Source organism: Ptiloglossa arizonensis, chromosome 2 (genome assembly GCF_051014685.1).
Source record: "Ptiloglossa arizonensis isolate GNS036 chromosome 2, iyPtiAriz1_principal, whole genome shotgun sequence".
In the NCBI taxonomy this organism is placed as follows: Eukaryota; Metazoa; Arthropoda; class Insecta; order Hymenoptera; family Colletidae; genus Ptiloglossa; species Ptiloglossa arizonensis.
The window spans coordinates 26,060,912-26,082,658 of NC_135049.1; the positions used below are offsets into that span (position 1 = coordinate 26,060,912).

General features: G+C 52.8%; 4 protein-coding genes across 4 annotated transcripts; 3 read left to right on the forward strand and 1 right to left on the reverse strand.

Moving 5' to 3' along the window:
- Nucleotides 1–2,308: 2,308 nt before the first annotated feature.
- On the forward strand, nt 2,309–3,745 carry LOC143143247 (uncharacterized). The gene is made up of 4 exons (XM_076304301.1): nt 2,309–2,678; nt 2,740–2,783; nt 2,860–3,125; nt 3,190–3,745. The coding sequence occupies exons 1-4, from the start codon at nt 2,639–2,641 to the stop codon at nt 3,296–3,298; spliced, it is 459 nt and encodes a 152-aa protein (XP_076160416.1). The 5' UTR covers nt 2,309–2,638; the 3' UTR covers nt 3,299–3,745.
- Nucleotides 3,746–5,286: 1,541 nt separating this feature from the next.
- Nucleotides 5,287–16,143, reverse strand: LOC143154876 (uncharacterized). The gene is made up of 13 exons (XM_076326900.1): nt 16,062–16,143; nt 15,295–15,412; nt 14,415–15,173; nt 14,071–14,180; nt 13,899–13,999; nt 13,760–13,800; nt 13,265–13,692; nt 13,203–13,216; nt 13,011–13,111; nt 12,400–12,505; nt 10,620–12,161; nt 7,166–10,112; nt 5,287–7,109 (listed from the first exon to the last, which is right to left on the reverse strand). The coding sequence occupies exons 1-13, from the start codon at nt 16,141–16,143 to the stop codon at nt 5,287–5,289; spliced, it is 8,172 nt and encodes a 2,723-aa protein (XP_076183015.1).
- Nucleotides 16,144–16,187: 44 nt separating this feature from the next.
- LOC143143606 (uncharacterized) lies at nt 16,188–17,913 on the forward strand. The gene is made up of 3 exons (XM_076305027.1): nt 16,188–16,407; nt 16,605–16,745; nt 17,708–17,913. Exons 1-3 carry the CDS (start codon nt 16,188–16,190, stop codon nt 17,911–17,913), a joined length of 567 nt encoding a protein of 188 aa, XP_076161142.1.
- A 2,534-nt stretch (nt 17,914–20,447) lies between these two features.
- Nucleotides 20,448–21,145, forward strand: LOC143154877 (uncharacterized). The gene is made up of 3 exons (XM_076326901.1): nt 20,448–20,640; nt 20,728–20,828; nt 20,930–21,145. The coding sequence occupies exons 1-3, from the start codon at nt 20,448–20,450 to the stop codon at nt 21,143–21,145; spliced, it is 510 nt and encodes a 169-aa protein (XP_076183016.1).
- Nucleotides 21,146–21,747: the final 602 nt, after the last annotated feature.

The window sequence follows — 21,747 nt, forward strand, 5'->3', positions numbered from 1 at the left end:
GATTCTTCGACCAGTTTTCTACGTTTCTACGCGATCGAATCGCGAGCACGCGCGTACTTTCCTTACCTCGAACGCAGTACTTTCCCCGAGTATCGCGCTCGACGTTGAACACCGTGGTGTCTTTTGACAAGTTGTCGCGGACAGAGTCGTACACGGAACGAAAACACACTCGTTCCTTTCACTTGTTTCGAAGCGACCTTAGCGCGGCGGCTGCTCCCGCAACCGATGAACCGAGTCACTCGGATTTCGAACTCGTATTAAAAAATTCGTTCGCACCGGTTCTGGTGACGTAACCTCGCGAACGCACGACACCCGAGATTTCTTTCCGCTTTACGGCCAGTGTAACCGGGACCGAGCCCGGAACATCGGCCGGTGAATCGACACGTAGGGAACCGCCGCGTTATTAATTTCGCGTCAGGCGCGAAGACGTTAACGGGGAACAATTAAGAGGAGATCCAACCTCGTGAGAAAGCCTGTTTCCGTTCGTGGTTCGCGGAAGGAATAACCGAGGCGCGTGGAAAATACAATAAAACCGCGTTCCACTTTCCGAGGCCAATTAATGTTATTATAACAGCCGGGGGGAAAGCTCGAGGAATCTGGAATACAACGTCGATTGTTCGCTCGGTAGCGAGTTCGATCTCGATTACCAGGAATTCGAAATCGTCGAATCGAGGTATCGAAAGAACGACGGATCGGTCGTTTTTATCGTCGAGTCGCGACGATTTTCGTTTCACCGGTTGTCCTTGCGAGGGACCTCGTCCCGGGTAACGATCGGGAAGGTTTTCGCTCGTCTCGGTAACGCGATACGTTCTCGCGATCGATGAAATCCTGTTCGGGGTTGGAAGGTAAATCGATCGTCGCGAGATCGACGACGAAAAGTCTGCCCCCTTCTGGCGAACTGCCCACGGATCGAAAGCCGCGGAACGAGATCGAAAGTTCGTCGTCGTCGTCGAACCGGAAAACCGTCACGGTATTTAGCGGTTTAATTACGCGCGTGTCTCCGACCACGCGTTGAAATCGCCGCACGGGCTGGTATCAGCGTGAACGCACGTGGATCTGTCGCGCAGGAGGGATACACCCTTTGTGCTCGAACGATCCGCAACCTTGGTCACCGATACAGATTGCACGAGAACGCGCGAAAAATTGCGCGATGATTCGTCGAGGTAAAACTCGCGCGTAAATTCCTTTCTTCTTCGCCGAAGAGGAAAATGAAAAACAAAATACCTTGTTGTTGCGCTCGAAACGATTCCGAAAGCGCGATTCCGAGCGTGGTTTCTTTTAAAACGACCTTGTCCTCGGGTCACGTATTCGTCCCGCGAAAAATTGCGCGACGTTTCGTCGAGGTAAGGGAAACTCGCGCGTAAATTCCTCTTCTCTTCGCCGAAGAGGAAACGAAAAAAAAAAATACCTTGTCGTTGCGCTCGAAACGATTCCGAAAGCGCGATTCCGAGCGTGGTTGGTTTCAAGACGACCTTGTCCTCGGGTCACATATTCGTCGCTCGGGCAGTCGGTGTTTCTCTTGACACGCGCGGTCGGGCTAGCGAGCGCGCGCGCGGATCCAGGATCGAGAGGAGGGAAGTGGAGTTCACGAAAACGTTTCACCGTGTCTCTGTCTTCGAGACATTCTGGCCAGGTGGTTCCTGGATGAGGCTGCCGTGAAAACTGAGCCGTGGCTCCGAGCTAGAAGAGAAAGGCGGCCCGAGTGAGCGAGACCTCTCTCATTGGCAGTTGATACGCGCTGTCCTTTCGTGGACACGCGACTCTCTGACTCCGAAACGTTTCCACGGGACTGGGACGCCGAGGTTGCGCTCGATTGGTTCGTCGTTCGCCACCACCGTGACCAAGATCGCGTTTCAGTTCCTTCGACGAGCAAAAATGATTTCCACCTCGTTCTGTGTTCCATCGTTCGCGGTCGAAAATCATCGATCGAAACGAGCTTGGCGGATCGTCCCGAGGCGATCGTTTCGTTGTTCTCGAGAATAATAATATTTCGGTTCGGATCGTCCGCGTAGACGCACGGCCCTGAGAGCAACGCTCCTGGTAGAAGAAAGTCAACGCCGGAACGAGGGCCGCTATTGGTCAACGCGGGTGAAAGTCTCGCTCGGAACTCGGTTACCTGGCTTCTTCGACCACCAGTGACACCTGTCGGACACCTGAAAATTATCCCGCGATTTCCCATCGATGTTGTCGTTCGAACGATTCGCAACGGATGCTCGACATTATCGATGCGTATCGATTTTACGTCGAGGATTCTCCGTCGAACTCCGACGCGTTCACCTACCGTTACCAAAGTACACTGTACGCGAACGTACGCTTCCGTTCTCCTCCGGTGGTGGTTAAAAATACGACAATTTCGTAGCAAAAGTCCCTGAACGTAGAACGGAAGAACGGTTTAAACGACCGCCGGTATTTTCGAAGTGTCGCGAAACGAGCGGATATCCCGGTTAACCGTCGTTTAGAACGTAACGAGAAACAGCGTCACGGCTTTCGAGAAATTACGCGCTCATTAAGGTCGATAAGTTCCCCGAGCAGCACGACGAGCCGTAGCGCCAGTGAGAACGCTGGTTGCATCGGCCGAGTACCAGGATCGGTTGTCTCCTCGCGCGAACTTGGCAAATCGTTCTCGGGAGGATCGAGCATGGGACGTCCGTTGTCGTTCGAGGGTCTCCTGTTGCTCCGTAAGTAGGAACCGAACGTAACAAACCGAAACTATACGCTTGAAAACGGCTCGTCTCGCAGGTTGCTCGATCGCGGTGGTCGCTTTACCAACCTTGGGTCACGTCGTAAGGAATCACGCTCGTTCGAAAGGTAACAGACGTTATCGGATCACGTTTAAAGGAAGCTCTTCGTCCTCGACAGGATCGACACCGTCTCGAGACGTACGAGGATCTCTCCGCGGAATCGAGCGATCTCGATCTATTCGGTAACCTGACCTTTCGATTCACCTGCGAGGGCAGACCGATAGGCTTGTACGCCGATCCGGACTACGACTGTCGCGTGTTCCACGCGTGCGACGATCACGGTCAAGGATTCCCGGTGATCTGTCCAAACGACACGCTCTTCGATCAAAAGGAACGAGTCTGCTCGGACGAGGGGCGCGTCGACTGCGCGCACGCGGACGAATGGTGCCTCGATTTATATTAACCGATCTCGATTTTCACGTACCAGTAATCGATCTCTCTTTGCCAGGTTCTACTTGAACGAGCTACCGTACTCCGTGGAAACGACGGACGAAGACGACGAGACCATGGACGAGAGGAGAGAAGTACCCTCGGTTCTACCCCTGCTGACTCGTTGACCATTTTACGTTTACGCATCATCCACTTGCGAAACGACGTTGTTCGAACGGTCGAAATCTTGCGAATCGGAACGCGTAAAAAATTGCATCGATGCTTCTCTACCTGCAAACCCAGACGAGATCGTTTTATCGCGAATCTCGAGCTTTGTCTCGCGGGAAAGTTTCAACAGGGAACGCGAATATTCGGTAATAGAAAATGTTTCGCGAGACGTTAGAAACGCGAGGTACGTTCACGTTCGAACAACGTCGGAAATTAGCAATACTCGTTTCGTACTGTGTCCGATTGTCAAGAATAAAAGCAACGATCGATCTCTTAATCGGAAGAAACGATACTCGCTTTGTAAAAATCGAGCGTACCATTTTCCACGGAAAATGTTCGCTACGTAACGAATACCGTATCGCGTTGGAAACACTAACCGATTGTGAAAAATAAAAGCTCCACTTTCTTCCATTTCCCACCGTGTATTGTGCGCGTGTGATCGATGTACCCGCTTACGCACCTTTTCCAAAACTGCTCGCCTCCTATTCGCGCCGAGTAAAACTTGCTCCGAGATTGCATCGCGAACCCACGAGCTCCGCGAAACGCTTTCCGGCGTGTAAAATCCGCTCGCGGATTCCTCCCGTTCGGTGAGGTCTCCCGTCGCGCGATAAGGTAAGCGCCGCGAGTCTTAAAATCCACGAGGCGGTCGTGCACGCGAAATAAAAGGAGAAGCTCGAACGAGCGTGTTCCCGAGGACGAGTCCCGGCGTTAAATTATCGCGAGTCCCGGGTTTTCGTTTTGCCGCGGTACCCTTCGATCCGCGAAGAGTTCAACGCTCGATCGCGTGATCTCGCGCGCCGTTTGCTCGCTCGCTCGCTATCGCTACCTCCAGATGCAACGTTCGACTCGGTAAAAACCCGAGCAAATAGAGAACCAACCGAGAGGGGACCTTCGTCTCGAACCGAGAATAATCTCGGGCTTATCTCGACCATGACCTTTCGAGGCGAGCTCCGCCGGTCCTTGAGGCTCTCCACTGAGGGTTTCCGATACAACGGAGAGTTCAGCGAGAAACCTTTCTTCTTTTTCTTCTTCTTCTTCTTCTTCATCGTTTGCGTTCTTTTCCTCCTTTTCTCGAAGACTCGTGGAACGCTCGAGGATCGAGATCGAGAAACGGAATTGCTCGAAGCGTTCGAGCGAAGGAAGCGAGGGTGCGTGGATTCCCAGACGTTTATTCTCGCAAACGTAGAAATCGACGAGAATCGCCGACCGTCTTACAAACTAAGGGTTTTACAATATTCCGACCCAGGTTACGGTCTTTAATATTATCGAGCGCATCGAGTACATGGAGATCGATTAGAGAAAATAGCGTAATGGAGAGAAACTGTTATAACCGTCACCCGTGAAATCCCCTGGGAACGAAACAAGTGAACAGGACCCGAACCGTTCGTTCCCGACTACTAAAGGAAAAAGTAAAAAAAAAAAACAGAAAAAAAGGAAAGAAAAAACAACCGAGTCCGTGCTAACGAACGAAGAAGTCTACGTGGAAATTCCCGGTAAGATCGGAGAGGGACCACCGACGATCGTCGGTCGTTTACGGAAGAAAATTAAAGCTAGCCCAATAGAAACGTTCGCTGTCGACGAAACAAACGACGAACCCCGCGACCAACGGAGTCGCGTCCTAACTCTTAGTAGACCAAGTGCCGTGCGTTAACTACGATTCTACGAGAGTACAAACCGCTAATCGTTCACCCTAGAACCCTCGTGCTACTTAAAAAAAAAAAAAAAAAAAATAATAGTAATTCCCTCTCTCGGACGAGACCGCGCGCAAGTCTAATCGAAGCGAACGCATCCCGAGTTCTCCCCCCTCGAAAAAAAAAAATAATCAAGAAACATACGGTATCCGTCCGAGACGTCGTCTATCCTTATCGCTACAGCCGCCGGATCGATTATCGGCGACATCGATATTCTACCTCTAAAGTAACATCTCGTTCGCGAGGATTCGCTCGTCCTACAGACCGCGATAACGAGAACCGGACCCATAATGAATCGGCCAGGAGATGCCTGGTCCCACCTTGTTGTTGTCGTAAACGTACTTGATCTGCGGATGATCGTTCGAACCGAAGAAGGAGTCTCGGATTATCCCTACCATGGCCGAGCCCATGGCCATGTTGCTGATCAACCCGGCCATGGACGCGGCTGCCCGCGCGTGGCTCACGGCCATCTGGAGCAGAAAGGACAACACCAGCCCGACACCGGGCATCATCTGCATCATCTTGTCCCTCATGGCTCTGCCCAGGTGGCTCATGGAGCTGGTCATCTTTCTCGAGACGATCTCGTCATCCAGTCGCGGCAACTTCACGATCAGACCCGTTCTCCTGTTCGTCTCCCGTTCGTCGTCGATGATCTTGTTCTCGTCGACGTCGGCCAGCTTCTCCACCACGGACTCCTTCGGATACTTCTCCGAGCGTTTCTCCAGGAGAGCCTTGAAGAAGTTCTTGGCCCGTTTCTGTCTCTGCTTCTCCTCCTGGTCCCTGGAGGACTCTTTCTCGAAGTCGTACGTCACCTGGCTCTTCAGCGACAGAACCTTCGGCACGTTGGTGTCCTTCCCCGCCTCGACGGACACGATGTCCACCTTGTCCGTCTCGTTCGGCGCTTCTTCCATGGATCTCAGCCGGTGATCCAGGTTCTGCAACTTGTGAGCCAACCTGCTGTGCAATCGGGGACCGAAGAGGACACCGAAAGCGTTGTAAGCGTCCTCCAGACCGAAGTACTTGGCGCTGTCGGTGTCCACGTCGGAGTCGTTCGTCTTGATCTTGTCGAGAAACATCGTGATTATCTCGTCGTCGTTCATCGATCTCTTGATGTCGACGAACTCCTCGCTGTCCTTCAGAAACTGGATATCGGCCTCCCTCGAGCCGTCGATGCTCCTCTCCCGTTTCTCCTTCTCCTTCTTCGGTTTCTCGCCATCCGGCCGCTGATCCAACACCTCCTCCATGATGTCGCTGATGATCGTCAGTATGCTGGGCAGGTTCTTGTTGTCCTTGAGCTTGGCGCCCCTGCCCTCCCTGTAACCGGAGAAGCTGATCCCCAGTTCACCGTTCCCGTAGCCCCTGATCTTCAAGAAGCTCACGTTCGTCTGGAACTTGTCGTCGGCCAGTTTACCGTACCAGTCGAGCAGGAAGTGCTCGATCGACTCCTTCCTCGTCAGCAGCTCCTTCTCGAAGTCGCTCGTGGTCATCCCGAAGAACTCTTGCACCTGGTGTTCCGTGTCCAACGAACGACCGAAAATCCCAAACGACGGGAAAGACGGCAGGGAGGGCAGATTGCTCATGATCAGAGGCCAGATGAAGATACCCAAGCACCTGATGAAACTGAAACCCGTGATGCACTGGATAACCTGCTGCGCGAGACCTCTGCTCGATGGTTCCTGGTCCAAGTCCTCGACGACCTTCAAGATCTCGAACTGATCGGCGGTCAGGGAGCTCCGTACCGTGGAGTTCAAAGTGTCGACGAAGTAATCCTTCGGTTCGACGGGCGCGTTGCTGGCGGATCTCGCGGTCTCCCGGATCTTGATCAATAGCTGAAGATACTCGGACTCCGTGATGTTTGGAAAAGTCGGTGAGGAGGAGGAACTCTTGGGTTGTCCGTCGGTCCCGTAATAGGTGTCCAAGAGTTCCACGCTCCTGCGGTTTCTGGCGTTCGACGACGATTTCGAGTCCCCCGTCTCTGCTCGTTGCTGAACGACGTCGGATAAACGAACCTTCTCCTTCGAGACGTCTAAAAGAATTCCTGGTGGTTGGCCTGCGTATTCGGGTACCGCTCCTTGATTATCTGCAAACAGGACATTGGTAAAACACAACGATCCACGGTTTCAGCGAGTACCGAACTAACGACAGATTCACCTACTGACGGCGTAATCGCGGGCGTTCCTTGGATCTCCGACCGTGAGAAAAACTGCGATCCCGGGACGCCCTGCTCCGAGTAGCCGGGGAATCGTGGAAACGTCGGTATCTGAGGAATCCCGTCCGTCGGCTGAGAGATACCGTCGGGCAGCTGGACCAGTCCACCGGGGAACTGTGAAATGCCTGGAACAGTCTGAACGGAACCGGCAAACTCCGGCAGAGCGGGGAGCGGTTCGAGCGAAATCTGAGGAACGGAGGGCAACTGGGCGAACAGATCGTTGAAGTTGGAGAAGTCCGGCAACGAAGGAACGTACTCCTTCAGGGTGGGCCAGCTGACGGTCTGCGTGCAGGCTACGAAGTTGTAGCCCTTGGTGCACTCCAGCATCCTCGCGATGTACGTCGCCCTCGCGGAATCCGGTATCCCGTGCTCCACCAGCCTAACGATGTGCTCCTGCCTCTTGGTCAGATGAGAGAACGGGAAATTGCCGGCGTCCAGGTAGGATCGTTCGAGTTTGGGCCCCGACTTTGGCAAAAAGTTGCTCAGAACGTTCTCTATCCTCTCCTCGGCCTCCTGCAGCAGCAATCCCTCGGTTTTCTGGCTCGACGTGTTCTCCTGGACCTGTCTCTCCGAATTCGGGGATTTCTCGGCGAGGAACACTTGGAATCGGATCCTGGGCATGTTCTGGTAGCCACCGAAATTGGGGAAGCTCGGCAGGAACGGATAAGTCTGGGCGATGGTAGGCCAAGTGACGTCTCTGGTGCATTCCAAGAAGTTCTTCTCTCTCATGCAACGCGTCATCTTGCTGATGTAGTTCGGGCGTACCGGGACGGGCAACAGACTCTCCGCGACCTGCATGACGTTCATCTGTTGCTCCGTGAGAAAACCGGAGAACTCTTGCGACCTGACGGGCACCGGTGAACCGGGCAGGTTCGGAATCGAGATCTGCACAGCCTTCAGGATGTTCAGGATCACCGACTCGGGTACCTCGTTGAAGATAGGGAAGAATCTGGTGTCGGTGATGGTCACGGTAGTGTCGCCGTGTTGTCCGGTCTTCACGTCGGTTTCCGCGAGCGGACGCACGTCCGTGCTGGATTCCGTCAGGTTGTGTTTCACGGACGAGGACGCGCTGCCGTTGCTCGGCGAGTTGGCGAGGATCCCGAAATTGGGGAAGTTGGGCAACCAGGGGAAGTACTGGGTCAAGGTCGGCCAGATCACGTCCCTGCTGCACACTATGAAGTTGTTGATTCGTAGACACGTGATCAGACTTTCGGTGAAATTGGTGCGTATGCTCTGGGGCAGCAGGCTGTCCACGATGTTCACGATGTTCTGTTGCTGATCGGTGATCAGGTCGAGGAACTGTTGGTTCTTGGTCGTCGAAGGCACGGTCGCTCGGTTCAGATTCAACGATTGCAGCTGAACGGATCGAAGAATGTTGAATATCACCGATTCCGGATGCTCGGTGAACAACGGAACGAACCTGGTGCCGGTCACGCTGATCACCGGGGCGTTCTGCGGTATCTTGTTTCGGGACTCCTTCTCCTGGAAACGACTCGCGACGATCTTCTCGGCCTCGATGCCCGAGACCACTCGTTCCTGCGCCTGTTCACCGATCGCGGTCTCTTTCGTTCCCTGACGTTCCCGCGCCTCCGTCGAATCGATCCCTTCCTTCCGCTCTCTCGGAATCGGGAACTCGGGCAGGTTGGGCACGTACCTGGCGATCGTCGGCCACATCACGTACCTGGCGCAATCGACGAAGTTGTCGGTTCTCTGAAGATAGACGAGAACCTCGGTCACGAGGGCCGGTCGAGCTACGGACGGTATCAGGCATTCGACCACGCGCAGTATGTCGAGCTGACTCTTCGTGAACGTCGTGAACGTTATCACGTTCCCTGTCAGGATGAACGGCGATACCTCCGTGGATTTCGGAATGGAATCTCGCACCTTCAGCAGAGTCTCCATGATCTTCGCCTCCACTTCGTTCGAAGACTTCAGAATCTCCGGACTGTTCTTCAACAATACGAAGGTAGGCGTACCTGTCACCCGTTGCTCGGGAGTGGCACCGATCGGCCAGTAAGAACCGAGATCCGGGAGACCAGGGATCTCCGGAATGTTCGGTACCTCGGGGACGTAATTGAAGATGTCCGGGAGACCTGGGATCTGAAAGTCCGGCAACAGAACCGAGATGTCCGGAAGCGTGGGTATGAACTGTCTGACGATGGGCCAGGTCGAGTACTTGATGCAGGTCAGGTAGTTGTACTCCTTCATGCAGTTGACGGTCTTCTGAACGAATTCCGGGCGGAACGAGACCGGGATCAGTTGCTCGGCCATGTTGATGGTCAACAGTTGATCCTGGGGTATCAGAGCGACGTACGAGTCCGTGGATCGGTCGAGGAAGGACGGTGAGGTCGATATCCGTGGCTGTTCCTTCAGAGTGTTCTGGAGTACCCGTATGATCACCGCTTCCGGTCTCGGCTTCCTGGATCTGGTCGCGTCGGCGTCCACCACCTCGGGCAGCTCGCCAACGTCTCCCGAGTAACTGGGGAACGGAAGAATCGGATACTGGGGATACCAATCGACCACGGGGTACCAGTTCTGGTAATCCGGGAACGCCGGTAGCGCGGGGAAGTATTGCTTGATCATGGGCCAGGCGAAGTACTTGACGCAGCTGAAGTACTCGAATCTCCTGACGCAAGAGAACATCCTATCGGAGTAATCTTGGCGCAACGTCAGGGGCAACAGTTTCTCGGCCATCTGAAGGATACTCATCTGGTTGGAGGTGAGCAGTTCCTTCAGCGTCTCGTTCTCCGGATCGACGTACGACACCAGGGTCTCGTCGCTCGGATACGATTCCAGAGCATCCTGCAGTATGTTGTACACCACGGTCTCCGGTGTGATCAGTCTCAGCTGGTGTAGATTCTGAGCCCTGCCGGACTTTTCTCTGTTGCCCTGAAACAAATCAAACACGTTTATCTCGATCGGTAGGTTGTCCAAACTCTGACTGATGGCTCCCGGGAGATTGTCCATCACGATCGGCCAAACGAAGATCTTTATGCAATTGAAGACGCTGAGCCCTCCGATGCACTCCGCCAGGTTTGCAACGAACGATTGCCGGTCTCTCGGGGCTATCAATCGCTCGGCGCACAGGACGATCCGTAGCTGAGCGTCGGTCAGCCCGAGATCCTTCGCGTTGCTCGCGTACGACTCGTTGAACGGTTCTTCGGGCTTCTTCGAGATCACGATCCTCTCCAATGTGTTCAGCAGCTGGTTCTCCGTGAATTTCGGTATACCGGGTAGTATCTCGGTGGCTTGTTCCTTCAAGCGTAGCAGAAACGTCCTGTTCCCGATCTGCTCTTGAATCGCCATGGCTTGATCCCTCCATCTCTTAAGAGTGTTACCGCCTAACGATTGCCTAGGGTGTATTAGTTTAATATCGTTTACCTTGTTCCTGCGCTCGTTCTGGACGTTCTCCCGCGTGAAAGCGACCTCGTCCATCCCGACCTCCCGTTTCGAGTTGAGAACCTTGGCCTCGTCCAGTTTGTCCGAGTTTTGGGCGTCCAGGGCGTCGTCGCGGATCGATATCAGCTTCTTGATCTGACCCTCGACGATCGACTGTTGCTCCCCGTCGGGTATCTTCTTCTCCTCGGCGTTCAGGTATACGGTGGAGCTCTTGCGTCTGGATTTACCGGGGGTGTCGTCCAAGTACCTGAACTCCCTGTCCTTGTTCGACTCCTCGTCCGCTTCGGGGTTCGAGTTCTCGTCCGAGACGATTTTCTCCTTGTCTTGATCGGCGTCGTCGATCGTCACCGATTTTCGAAAATAATCGGGGATCTCGTCCTTCGACTCCTGGCTCTCCTGAACGGGACTTTCCTCCGTCACGGACTCCGCGGCCGGAGATCTTTTCGGCTCGAGTCCTTTTCCAGAGTCTTGTTCCTCGTTCGCGACTGGTTTGGCTCCTTGGTCCGCGGGTTGTCCAACTTCGAGCAACCTTTTGCGTGAACCGGGATCGCTGGCCACCGCGTCGTCAACGTTTTCCCGAAGAGCCGCGCCGTCCGGGTCGAGCTGCACGTCGAACCTCCTTATCCCTTCGTTCTCGAGTTTCTCGATCCGCTCGAGCGGTACCGTCTCGGTGTCCCGAGTCTCGGACTTACCGACCATGGCCACGTCGTTTCTCCTTCTCTTCTTGGCCACGGTGGGTTCCAGGTTCTCCTGTTTCAAGGTCTCGGCGATCCTGATGTCCGCGTGGTCCTTCTTCGGCCTCTTTTTCTCGACGTCGAGTTCCTGAAGCGACGCCAAGGTGTTCTCGGGCGACTCGTCGTCGTCGTCGTGGTCGCCGCTCTTCCCTTTGTCCCCAATCGTCGGCTGCGAAATCTTCCCTTGGCCAGTCCCCGGTTCCTCAGACTGGACCTTCTCATCCTCAGCGGCATCGTTCCGCGCGTGTAGGAGCTTCCCTCGCGGGGGTTCGGCTCGGTTAGCGTTCTCCTGGTTCTTGGTTATCTCGATACCGGGTTCGCGATCGAGCGCGGAACGCTCGGTCCCGGGCTGGGCCAGGCCCTCTTCATCGCGAGGCACGCTCCGCGCTCGGCCGTCGTGGAGAACGAACGCGAGGAGGACGAGGCAGAGGAAGGGACGGGGGAAGAGGCAGAAGGTACTCGTTGGCTGTGGGCGTCGCGAGTCGAGTGCTCTCATGGTCGCGGTCGAGAGGCGAATGTCTCGGCCGCCTCCGAGCCGGTCTATGGTCACCCATGCCGGAGAGGTATGGTAATACACATACCACCGTCCGGGCAGCGGGGAACGAAGACGACCGTGAGAGTGTACGCGGAGGGCTCGACCAACGAGACGCGGGGAATCGCGAGACTGTGTGGATAGGCAACAGCCGGGCATTTCCATTTTTACCTTGCCCCCTCTCGCGTGCCTACACGGGGTTGCCAGGAGATCGGGTTCACGGTCTAACGGGTGTAGATGCGTTCGTCTCGACGCCTCCTACGATCGGTTCGTCGAAAACAAAGATTCGCGGATCGCTCGCTCGCGACGATTACGTTCACCGCGCTCGAGATCGTTCCGATGCACGTGAAATTACCTTATACCCTTCGTCTTCGTAAAATCGTCTCGCAACGATTAGTTTTCACCTTCGACGTCCGCTACGTGAAATTCTATCCACTGGTTCGATACTCGGCGAGCTCGTCCACCGCAATCGAGCGTATCGTTGCCACGCACTTACCTTATTTCGATTCGTTCTACGTCCGAGATCCAAGAATCGTTTCGATACACTCCCATCGATCGCTACCTTTCGTTCGTTCGTCTTTTTTATAATATTTGCCCTCGACCTGTTCAAATTTTATTTTCATCGTCGTTGTCCGTAAACTGTGACCGAGGTTAGGTTCGCTAACGGCATTTCACGCTGCACCTTGTCTCTTACTCGCGCGTCTCGCGCGACGAAGACGTTCGACGAGCGAGACGGTGACGATCGGTTTCTCTCGGTCCGATTCTACAATTTTTGTACAATTTTTCGATACATTCGCTCAGCGAATTTCCACGCGTCGAGTATCGTTCAGTCGGTGCCCGACTTTTGAAATAAATTAACGACTACGAAAATGATTTTTAACTAGACTGGAACGAAAAATACCGAATGTTACAGCCGGCGAACACGGCGCATATATATTGGTTGTATACGCACGTTGAATGTTTCGAAATTGCGCTCAAAGTACTCTACCGTGTGTATCATATTTTCGAGTAATTCGAAACCAAAAACTATTCCTCGAGTGTTTACGCGCAACAGAACTCTACTCGGCTGATGTTTGTATACAAAACTCGCCACGCCGGACTCGTTACAGAAATTTCATTTTCAATTTCCAATCGCACACGTCTCCTATAATTACATCGATTCCTCGTTCGTTATCGCTAACCGGTTTCTCGAATCGCTCGATTTGTCGCTAATTCGTTTCGTAACGCTGAACATTCGGCATATTACCCACACTGTACACAGTTCTGTACAGTTAAACGCTGTATAAAATGTATTTATACTCTGTTCTCGTTACCTATGTAACAGAAGATTCATCTCGTTAATAACGACGAATCGATATTACGATAGAAAGTAAAGTACGCGTAAGAAGCGGGAGGTTGATAAAACGTTGTTGCTAACCCCGATCTTGGTAGGCGATAGAAAGACAAGGAAGTCAACCGGATTAGCGCGAGGGGTCGTATCGGGTTTGCGTTAAATTCCAAAGCGGAGGTTTGTTCTCCGTTCGGATTATCAGAGCGACGACATTGTTGCACGAGAACGGTGGTGGTGTAGCCAACCACCGGGCAGTATCCAGTTCTGTTTCTTCTTGCGGCCAGGACGGTAATGAGCCAATTAGCCTTGAGGCAGTGGTGCTCGGAAAATAACGCTGTACGTAGATAGCTCTCCGCGCAACATCTAACGCGGACGAGGATCGCGGCACTCGGCCGCTCGTTCCTCATATTCGGTGAAACATTTCTGTCCGCTCGTGGCTCTTCCTCGGAACCGTGGCGGCTGCTAGGGTCGACGTACGTTCACCGGTACGCGTTACACGCTGGAAAAAAGTCGTCCCCTAGGTTACAGAATGGCCGGGGGCGGTGCGCGAAGCCGGCTACCAGCTACCTTCGAACGAGTCGCGGTTAATGGATACAGGGAACCGAGATTCTCGCGATTTTCACGCACGACCCGAGAGACTTTGCTCGCGAGTTAACGTTCTTTACCTCGACGACACCGGTCCCTCGATCTTTGCGGAAACAGAACCGTACCGGGTTCACACGTGCTCGGGGATCATTTTTATTCTCGGCGATCCGTTCGATCCGCGCTGAAAAACAATTAAACGATATTTACGTGCGATGGAAACATTGCTCGCGAGTCACCGTTCTTTCTTTTCACCTTTTTTTCCGTTCAATTTCCACGAAAGAAATTGTTCGATATCAACATCCGAAACTTTGTTCGCGAGTCGCTGTTTCTTCTTCTCGACGACTCTGGTCGCTCGATCTACGCTAAAAAAAATTAAACGATATCCACGTACGATGGAAACATTGCTCGCGAGACACCGTTCTTTTTTTTTATCTTTCGTTTCTGTTCAATTTCCACGAAAAAAATTGTTCGACATCGACACCGGAGACTCTGTTCGCGACTCGCTGTTTCTTCTTCTGGACGACGTCCGGTCGCTCGAACTCCGCGGCGAGTGATCGATCGTCGTCGACGCACCGGTTTCGGAAAAATGGTTCCACGGTATCGAGCGCTCGATCGCGGTTGGCGAGCCCTCGGTTGTTTTTCTAGCTGACTTCGATTCAAGGTCACGTTGTCGTAGGTCGTTAAACTCGTCTTCGACGCTCGCAGCAACGCAGCGCGCGATCGCGGCGATACGGCGCTCCGCGTACGACGAAACCTCGGTGACCTTGGAACGACCTTGGTGGCGGATTCGTACGCGTTCGTCGTCGAACGATCGCGGGACACCGGTGTCGTCTTTTCGGCGACATCCACGTCGCGAAACGAGGTACGAGGTGCTCGCGAATAAACGGGAGGCGCGAGCTTCGAAACAAAGGTTTCGCTCGTTCCCTCGCCAAGTGTATTTGAATAATCTGTTCTCTCGCGACGACCTCGGTGTCGTTTTTAACGAGCGCGTTGAACGAACCTTTCGAGCCTTGGCTGCGATCGAGAACGCTGCGCGAGTCGAGGAAAAAAGGAGGAGGAAGACCGCGGGGGAAGAAGCGAGCGAACGGAGGATGCGGCTCGAACAAAGTGTAGACCGGGTTTCAGGTTCGTACGGGCTTTCTGGTTCTGGCGCAAGGGTTGTATTTTTAATCCTTGAGAGAATCGAGTGCAGGGGGGACGACCAGGGAGGAAGAGGAGCCTCCCGGTCGCAAGGAGGGTCAAGAATTTTTACGAGGCGGCTTATTTTCCAAGATGGCCTCCCCCGTTTCCATGTTCGGCCTTCTTCTTCCCTCTTTCCCTGCCCGGATTCACCGAGCACGGCCAACGCGGCAAACCTGTACCAGATTTCTTCCTTTTATCCGGCGAGCGGCTGGCTGCTCTTAAGGCGCGTTCACAACGCGTGAGCGCACTCTCTCGTCGAGACGACTCGAGTCGTTCGATTCGAGTCTCGTTTACGGAGCAAACCCGTGGAAAAGACGCGATCCGAGCGGATCGTCGGTAAGTTTCGCACCGATTCGAGCCACGACGACCGGGAGGTCGGCGAGCGGTCTACTCGCTGGGAAAGTAATTACCGCTGGCAATTACGCGGAGATTGCGGACCATTCGCGTTAACCTCGCCGCCGCGACGAAACGGCTACTCGTTCGCGCGGAATTAACAGGTCGTGAAGCGCGATTAAAACCGCGCTCGGACGGGGGACCAGTTCCCACTTTTGATCGCGCGTCGATCCACGGCTCGAGGGAAACGCGTGTATTTCGAATATGATCGTCGTCGATGAAAATCGATCGCGGAGTTTTCACGATCGAAAGGTTCTTCCGAGCGAAGAGACGAGGAGCGTAGGAGCGACGTACGACGCGAGCGCGACAGTGACGTAGAAAGTGGGACACGGTGGGTTCGTTCGTCGTACGAAAAATCGAAAAGAGGACGCCGTCTGGCAGAGGCGTGCTCGCGAACGGTCTCGAGGAACGCTCGTGGACGACGAAAGAGAACGAGGAGTTCCGTGGGCGATCGTACGAGTGAAAAATGCGTGCCTGGAAACCCAACGAGGCGCGATCATCGACCGAGCGCGCGGACCGAGCGCGCGGAGCGTTCTATCGGCGTTCATCGAAAAGCGTACCGCGGCGCGTATCCACGAAATTCGTGACGGTGCGCAGATCCACCGCGCAACGCGTCGAGCGATCTTTTCGAGTTCGAAAGGCGCGGTGGCCGTTCCCCCGAATCATACTGCGGCTCGTGCGGGTTCGATCGACAACGTTCGTGGTGCTCGTCGTGGCTTCGAAACGCTCCGAGGCCACGGATAAACCCATCGCGGGCGTCGATGAGGAGGATCACGTGAGCAACCGGTTCGACAATGCGCCCGATTGGTTGGACGCTTACGTGCGCGCTACTCGCGTGCACTTTTTCGAAAATCGCGATCTCCGCTAGCCTCGTCGGAAGCGCGCGCGTCGAAGCGGGACGCGCCGAAGTCACGAAGCTTTTGCCGGTACGCGAGGACCACGTCGTGGACCCCGACGTCAAGGAGCTCGGGAAGTACATCGACGAGTTGTTCGATACCGGGAACGAGACTCGAGGTGAGTTCGATGCGCGGCGAGACGCGGATCTTTCCGCGAATTTCGACGCGCCCTGGAAACCGTACAGTTTCGCGCGTCGCTTCGTTCGATGATTTCTCGAATCGTACGAAGACTCGACGCGCGCATATTCGTAAGAGAGGAGCGTTCCATCGTGAGAGATTTTTAACAACGGATACGCGTTTTTTTGAAAAATACAGATGCGACCACCGGCAGACAGGCGCGCACCTTCGGGGTCAAGCGACTACAGTTCATGATGATGCCGATGGTGTACAAAATGGGGGTGATGATGACCATGCTGACCGTATTGACGCTGATCTCGTTGAAGGGACTGCTGATCGGTAAGTAGGGATCACTGGGTAGAGGGAACGCGTTCCGCGAAACGTTAACGGTGCGTAAGTGCACGAGGCTCGCATACGCGATCAGGAGACATCGACGACCCATTTCATCGATAAGGCCTCATCGCGGTTCGGCGGTCTGGCTTTGGTCGCGTAGAACCAAATTTTACCGGTGGACCTACTTTCTATCGTCGCGCCTTTGTTCGATAATTCGATTCGATGCTCGAACCTTTCGCGTTCGTGTTTAATTCACGAGTACGTCTCTGCTAGAAACTGTTACAAGCCGAGTCGAGTTTACGAAGAATTCGATTGTTCGCGTTCGGCCTCTCACCGCGGGAAAATCGTCCAGCACCGATCGATCGACAAGACCGAGTCTAGAGATCGAACGTTCGAAACGATGGACGATTATCTTGCTCCTCTTCGCCCGGTCGACACCAAAGTCTACGAACTACGGACGCGTAACCCGGTTAGTCTGTAACTCGAGACGCGACTCGCTAAGAATCGTGTACAAATCTACGTTCAAACCCGTTTCGATCTTTCCTGAAACCCTTCGTTGGACAATCGTGTACGAGTCAACGAAAAAGAGACTCGTACGGTCGAGACAAACTGAGAAACTTATTTCGACCCTAGAGAGAACTCACCGTGCTCCGTGTGTTCCTGGAAATGTGAGACGCGACTCGTTGAGAATGAATGTTTCCAATCGTATCGTTCGAAGATCAAACGATCCAACTTACGAAAGATAAGTACCAATATCGAAACCTGACAATCATTTCTTCGTAATGCACGAAGTGTATACTTCTATAAGCGTATACTTTCGTCGTTACTTTAGTTTACAAACGGTTGAAAATTGCACGCTCCCTTTGTAAGTAAAAAGTGTCCACCGCGAAGGTGAACGTTCTGTGTCTTCAGTCGCGACGTTTCGTTCGCAATTACGCCGGATTTCATGGACGTTAATTTCGTTGCAGGTGCCACACTGCTGATGCTGAAAATCGGCACGATAATCGCAAAATTGTCGTCCGGTTGGCAGCAACACCAACCATCGGCTCTGTCCTCGCAACCGATCCACGTGCACGTGCACAATAGCCCAGCGATCGGTCATCATCAACCGTACAGCGGCTGGATGCAGCACAGCGGCCCGGGGGACGAGGACCATTATTATTACAGAGGATAACCGGGAAACGTTTCGAGAGCATCCTCTCGCGGACGGAGAACTGTTTCATCGGCGACCACAAACGGAACCAGGCTATCGCACATCGTCCGCGATCGTGTCTCCTTTTTTTTCCTCTCTCGTCGTTCGTTTCTACCGCTGTTGCGGTTTTCACCCGACGACGATCGACGATCGAGCGGATCGAAAGCCCCGGCTTAGAACGAATTTCGCGTCCGGTCTACGGGCGCGTGCTCCGCGAACCAAAGGAAGTATACGGATTCGCTGTGTCCTGTAAATCGCGGTAAATCGACGGGAACGAGCAAAAAGTATGGAATAATTCCGTTCGGCTAGCTACTCGGATGAATCGCGTCGAACGTGCACCGACGTTCCTTCCGCGATGGAAACGCGTTCCTCGCGGCGAGAACGCGGTTAATCGGTAGGTAAGAATTTTTAGCGTTTCGATAATCGTCGAAAGAATTTCGACCAATTGCGTTTTTAGAGAGAGGACCCAATAACGGGAACGAACGAGACGGAAATCAACGGCAAAGTTTTCTAATTGCAAACGCAATTCGAGAAACAAGATTTTCCAATTGGAAAACGTAACTCGAGAAACAAGATTTTCCAATTGGAAAATTCAGTTCGAGAAACAAGATATTCGAATTGGAAAACGCAACTCGAGAAACAAGATTTTCCAATTGGAAAACGCAACTCGAGAAACAAGATTTTCCAATTGGAAAATGCAGTTCGAGAAACAAGATTTTCCAATTGGAAAACGCAACTCGAGAAACAAGATATTCGAATTGGAAAACGCAACTCGAAAAACAAGATATTCGAATTGGAAAACGCAACTCGAGAAACAAGATATTCGAATTGGAAAACGCAACTCGAAGAACAAGATTTTCCAATTGGAAAATGCAGTTCGAGAAACAAGATTTTCCAATTGGAAAACGCAACTCGAGAAACAAGGCGCGGTTTCTTCGCGGATAGAGTGTCGATGTATGGCTAGCCATTATCACATGGAAGCGTTAAGATAAGATTCTCGAGTAATCGTTTCGAAGCTGCCGAGTACGTACGTCCATGTTGTCGCGAAGAAAGTTGCACTCTCGACACCGAATTGTAAATTAATCGTAACGCGTTCCTCGGAACGAGCTCTTGGAACATTAAAGCGCTCGTTTCGATCGCTCGCGAGAAACGTATTGCGCTCTGGTCGAGTAGACGCGCGAGATAATTTCGCGTTGGAAGTTACTTTTCCCGAGAATCAGCGATTCGAGACAATTCTATATTTTTTACTCGCACTTTCCAGAGGGATCCATCCGGTCGATGGAACGACCCGTGCGCGCGTAGTGAAATTGTAACTATAAAAGTACGTAATTTAACGCTTAGCGTCGATCGTTCAACTAGGAGTCAGAGAAATCAAAAGTCTCCGGTTCTGCCCGAGGAACAACGACACGCAGGACCAAACCGTAAAACCAAAATCGCAGACAAGCTACTCGTAAGTGTAAGGAATAACCGTGTTTACCTCACGTTGCTACTAATTTACTCGTAAGGAAGCCGCTGCGCTACCAGCCGTACGTCCACGTAATTTATAACACTACCATGTATCGTCGTAGAAATTATTTATTAAATCCATTGTCACGTTGACCGTTGTTGTGCCCACTCTTCCAGCGAAAAGATCGTTTCGTACTCGTAGAATTGACGACGATATCGTCTCGACGGCGAACAGGTCGCGAAATTTGTTTACCAAATTCATCATCGGGTTGATCGTTGTTGCGGCTGGCTCTTCCAGCGAGAAGATCGTTTCGCGTTCGATGAATCGACGACAATATCGATCGTCTCGACGACGAAGAGATCGCGTAATCTCCGCGTGGCGAGAAAACACGATCGTTGGACGAATCGACGTTGATCGTCTCGAGGACGATGAGATCGCGTAATCTTCGAGACGAGGAGAAAACGATCGTTCGGTTCCGGATGAACGACAGTGGTCGATCGTCTCCTCGTCGAGACGGTTGTAAAACCGAGAGGATCGTTTTCAAGGAGCCAGGTTGAATTTTCCGCGCTTCAAGGTCGGCCGCGTCCGCTCGCTCGAGTCGACGATCAGCAACGCCGCGAGCGCGTTCTAACGACATCGAGCGGCTGCACAACCCAGTTTCCTGGCTTTAGTGGGGTAAGCGTAGAGCGAAAAAGGAAAAATGTCTGTTCTCCGCTCGGCGTATCGGGCAGTGCTCTCTTCGCCGACCGAATGCGAGCACGCGTTACATCCGCGCGAAATCCTCGCAGCGTCCGATGCCCGGCTGCGCGAGTATGCCTCGTTCTCCTTGATCGATCGTGGATTACGTCGTGGATCGATCCGGATTACGCGATACGGGCGCGCGATAACGGTGGTTAACTGTGCGCGGGATCGTTTTCTGCTCCGGTAACGAGCGAGCGATCGGGTGACGGAAAATGCGACACGCGCGGTCCTCGAGGAACGATCCGAGCCCCTGAACGACCGAAAGCGTGCGAGTAGATTCGACTCTTTTGGAAAGTGGGTCCCGCGAGTCGTCCGCGATACGTAAACCATGAATGGAGCGGAAGCGACACTCTGGTGCCTCTGTTTCGCGTACGCGTTCGTAGGACTCGTTCGAGCATCTCAGGAAACGGAGCTCGATGGTTCGAACGATACGGTACGATTCGATGTCTGTCGTGGAGTCGAGCTGCACGTCGCGAACAACGAGGCGAGCCTCGTTGTAAAAATGTCGACGTTTTTCGACGGTACGTACACACGAGTAACATTGGTACACACGTTGGTCGTACGGTGAGAGAGCCACGCACGCGCAAATATCGCGATTCTCGTTTCAGGGAACGAAATCGAGCCGAGAGGGAAACGCAGAATGAAATTCAACTCCAGTACTCTGCACAAGATCGGAATGGCGATGATGATGGCCCCCATGGTGATGCAGGTGCGAATATTGTTTTCGTAGCGAGTACTCGCGACCAACGGGTCTCGAACTCGATGTATTTGCAAGGTCTTGTTTTTCTTTTATTTTTTTTTATTTTTCAGTTGATGTCGTTGCCGGGCACCCTCGCCTCCATAAAGTTCAGTCTGCTAAGGAGTCTCGTCGTGGGGAAGATCGCGTTGCTCGTGATACTCTTCAACATATTTCGTAAATCGCAACGATCGGAGGTGGTGCTGGTCCATAAACCGGAATACCACGAGCACTATTATCACACTTATCACCAACCGGAAGACGACGACGAAGGATGGCTGGGTAGATGAAGCGACGCGCTGCGCGAGCATCGAAGTCTCCGTGTTTGGGTCAAGGGGAGAGACTCGGGTGAAACGTTAACGCAAAAGTGATTCTCGACGATCTTTCACAACACGCGAAACCTCCATGTTTTCGTCCTATATATTCTTTAACGCTTCAAGATGCACCATCTTTTATTTTTAGTAGGATTTATCGGTTTTTTGCAAACTAATAAATGTTACTCTTCGTGCAGTGTAGCATTCGTTCACGTTGATCTGGATCAAAATATCAAACGGAGTTTCTTTCGTAACGAAATTACGCACGATACTAAATGCTGCTTAAGAAGTACAAAATTAACGATAACACGCGGAAATTTCTCTCAAATTTCCAGAGGAATCTTAAAGAATATATATACAAGGATAGACGAAAACACCGAGGTTCTGTGTTACAAAAAACTTACCGAAAACCACTTTTATACGAACCGTTTTCTCGAGTCTGTTCCCTTAAGCGTCGAATAACGTCTCCGTGGATGTAACAATTTGCGTTTAAATACGTATTGTACACGTCATATTTTCGTGGAAGTATCATCTCCACGTTCCAATTGCAATTGGACTGGAAAATTGCAACCAGCTCT

Excerpts from the sequence above, each read along its gene's own strand:
- LOC143143247 (XM_076304301.1), top strand. The coding sequence starts at position 2,639 with ATGGGACGTCCGTTGTCGTTCGAGGGTCTCCTGTTGCTCC. Across the intron at positions 2,784-2,859 it reads TACCAACCTTGGGTCACGTC|GATCGACACCGTCTCGAGAC; the intron begins GTAAGGAATCAC and ends CGTCCTCGACAG. Across the intron at positions 3,126-3,189 it reads TGCGCGCACGCGGACGAATG|GTTCTACTTGAACGAGCTAC; the intron begins GTGCCTCGATTT and ends TCTCTTTGCCAG.
- LOC143143606 (XM_076305027.1), top strand. The coding sequence starts at position 16,188 with ATGCGCCCGATTGGTTGGACGCTTACGTGCGCGCTACTCGCGTGCACT. Across the intron at positions 16,408-16,604 it reads TACCGGGAACGAGACTCGAG|ATGCGACCACCGGCAGACAG; the intron begins GTGAGTTCGATG and ends TGAAAAATACAG. Across the intron at positions 16,746-17,707 it reads GTTGAAGGGACTGCTGATCG|GTGCCACACTGCTGATGCTG; the intron begins GTAAGTAGGGAT and ends ATTTCGTTGCAG.
- LOC143154876 (XM_076326900.1), bottom strand. The coding sequence starts at position 16,143 with ATGGGTTTATCCGTGGCCTCGGAGCGTTTCGAAGCCACGACGAGCACC. Across the intron at positions 15,174-15,294 it reads CTTTTCCACGGGTTTGCTCC|GTTTGCCGCGTTGGCCGTGC; the intron begins GTAAACGAGACT and ends AATCTGGTACAG. Across the intron at positions 13,693-13,759 it reads GCACCGCCCCCGGCCATTCT|CCGCCACGGTTCCGAGGAAG; the intron begins GTAACCTAGGGG and ends CGACCCTAGCAG.
- LOC143154877 (XM_076326901.1), top strand. The coding sequence starts at position 20,448 with ATGAATGGAGCGGAAGCGACACTCTGGTGCCTCTGTTTCGCGTACGCG. Across the intron at positions 20,641-20,727 it reads AATGTCGACGTTTTTCGACG|GGAACGAAATCGAGCCGAGA; the intron begins GTACGTACACAC and ends TTCTCGTTTCAG. Across the intron at positions 20,829-20,929 it reads TGGCCCCCATGGTGATGCAG|TTGATGTCGTTGCCGGGCAC; the intron begins GTGCGAATATTG and ends TTTATTTTTCAG.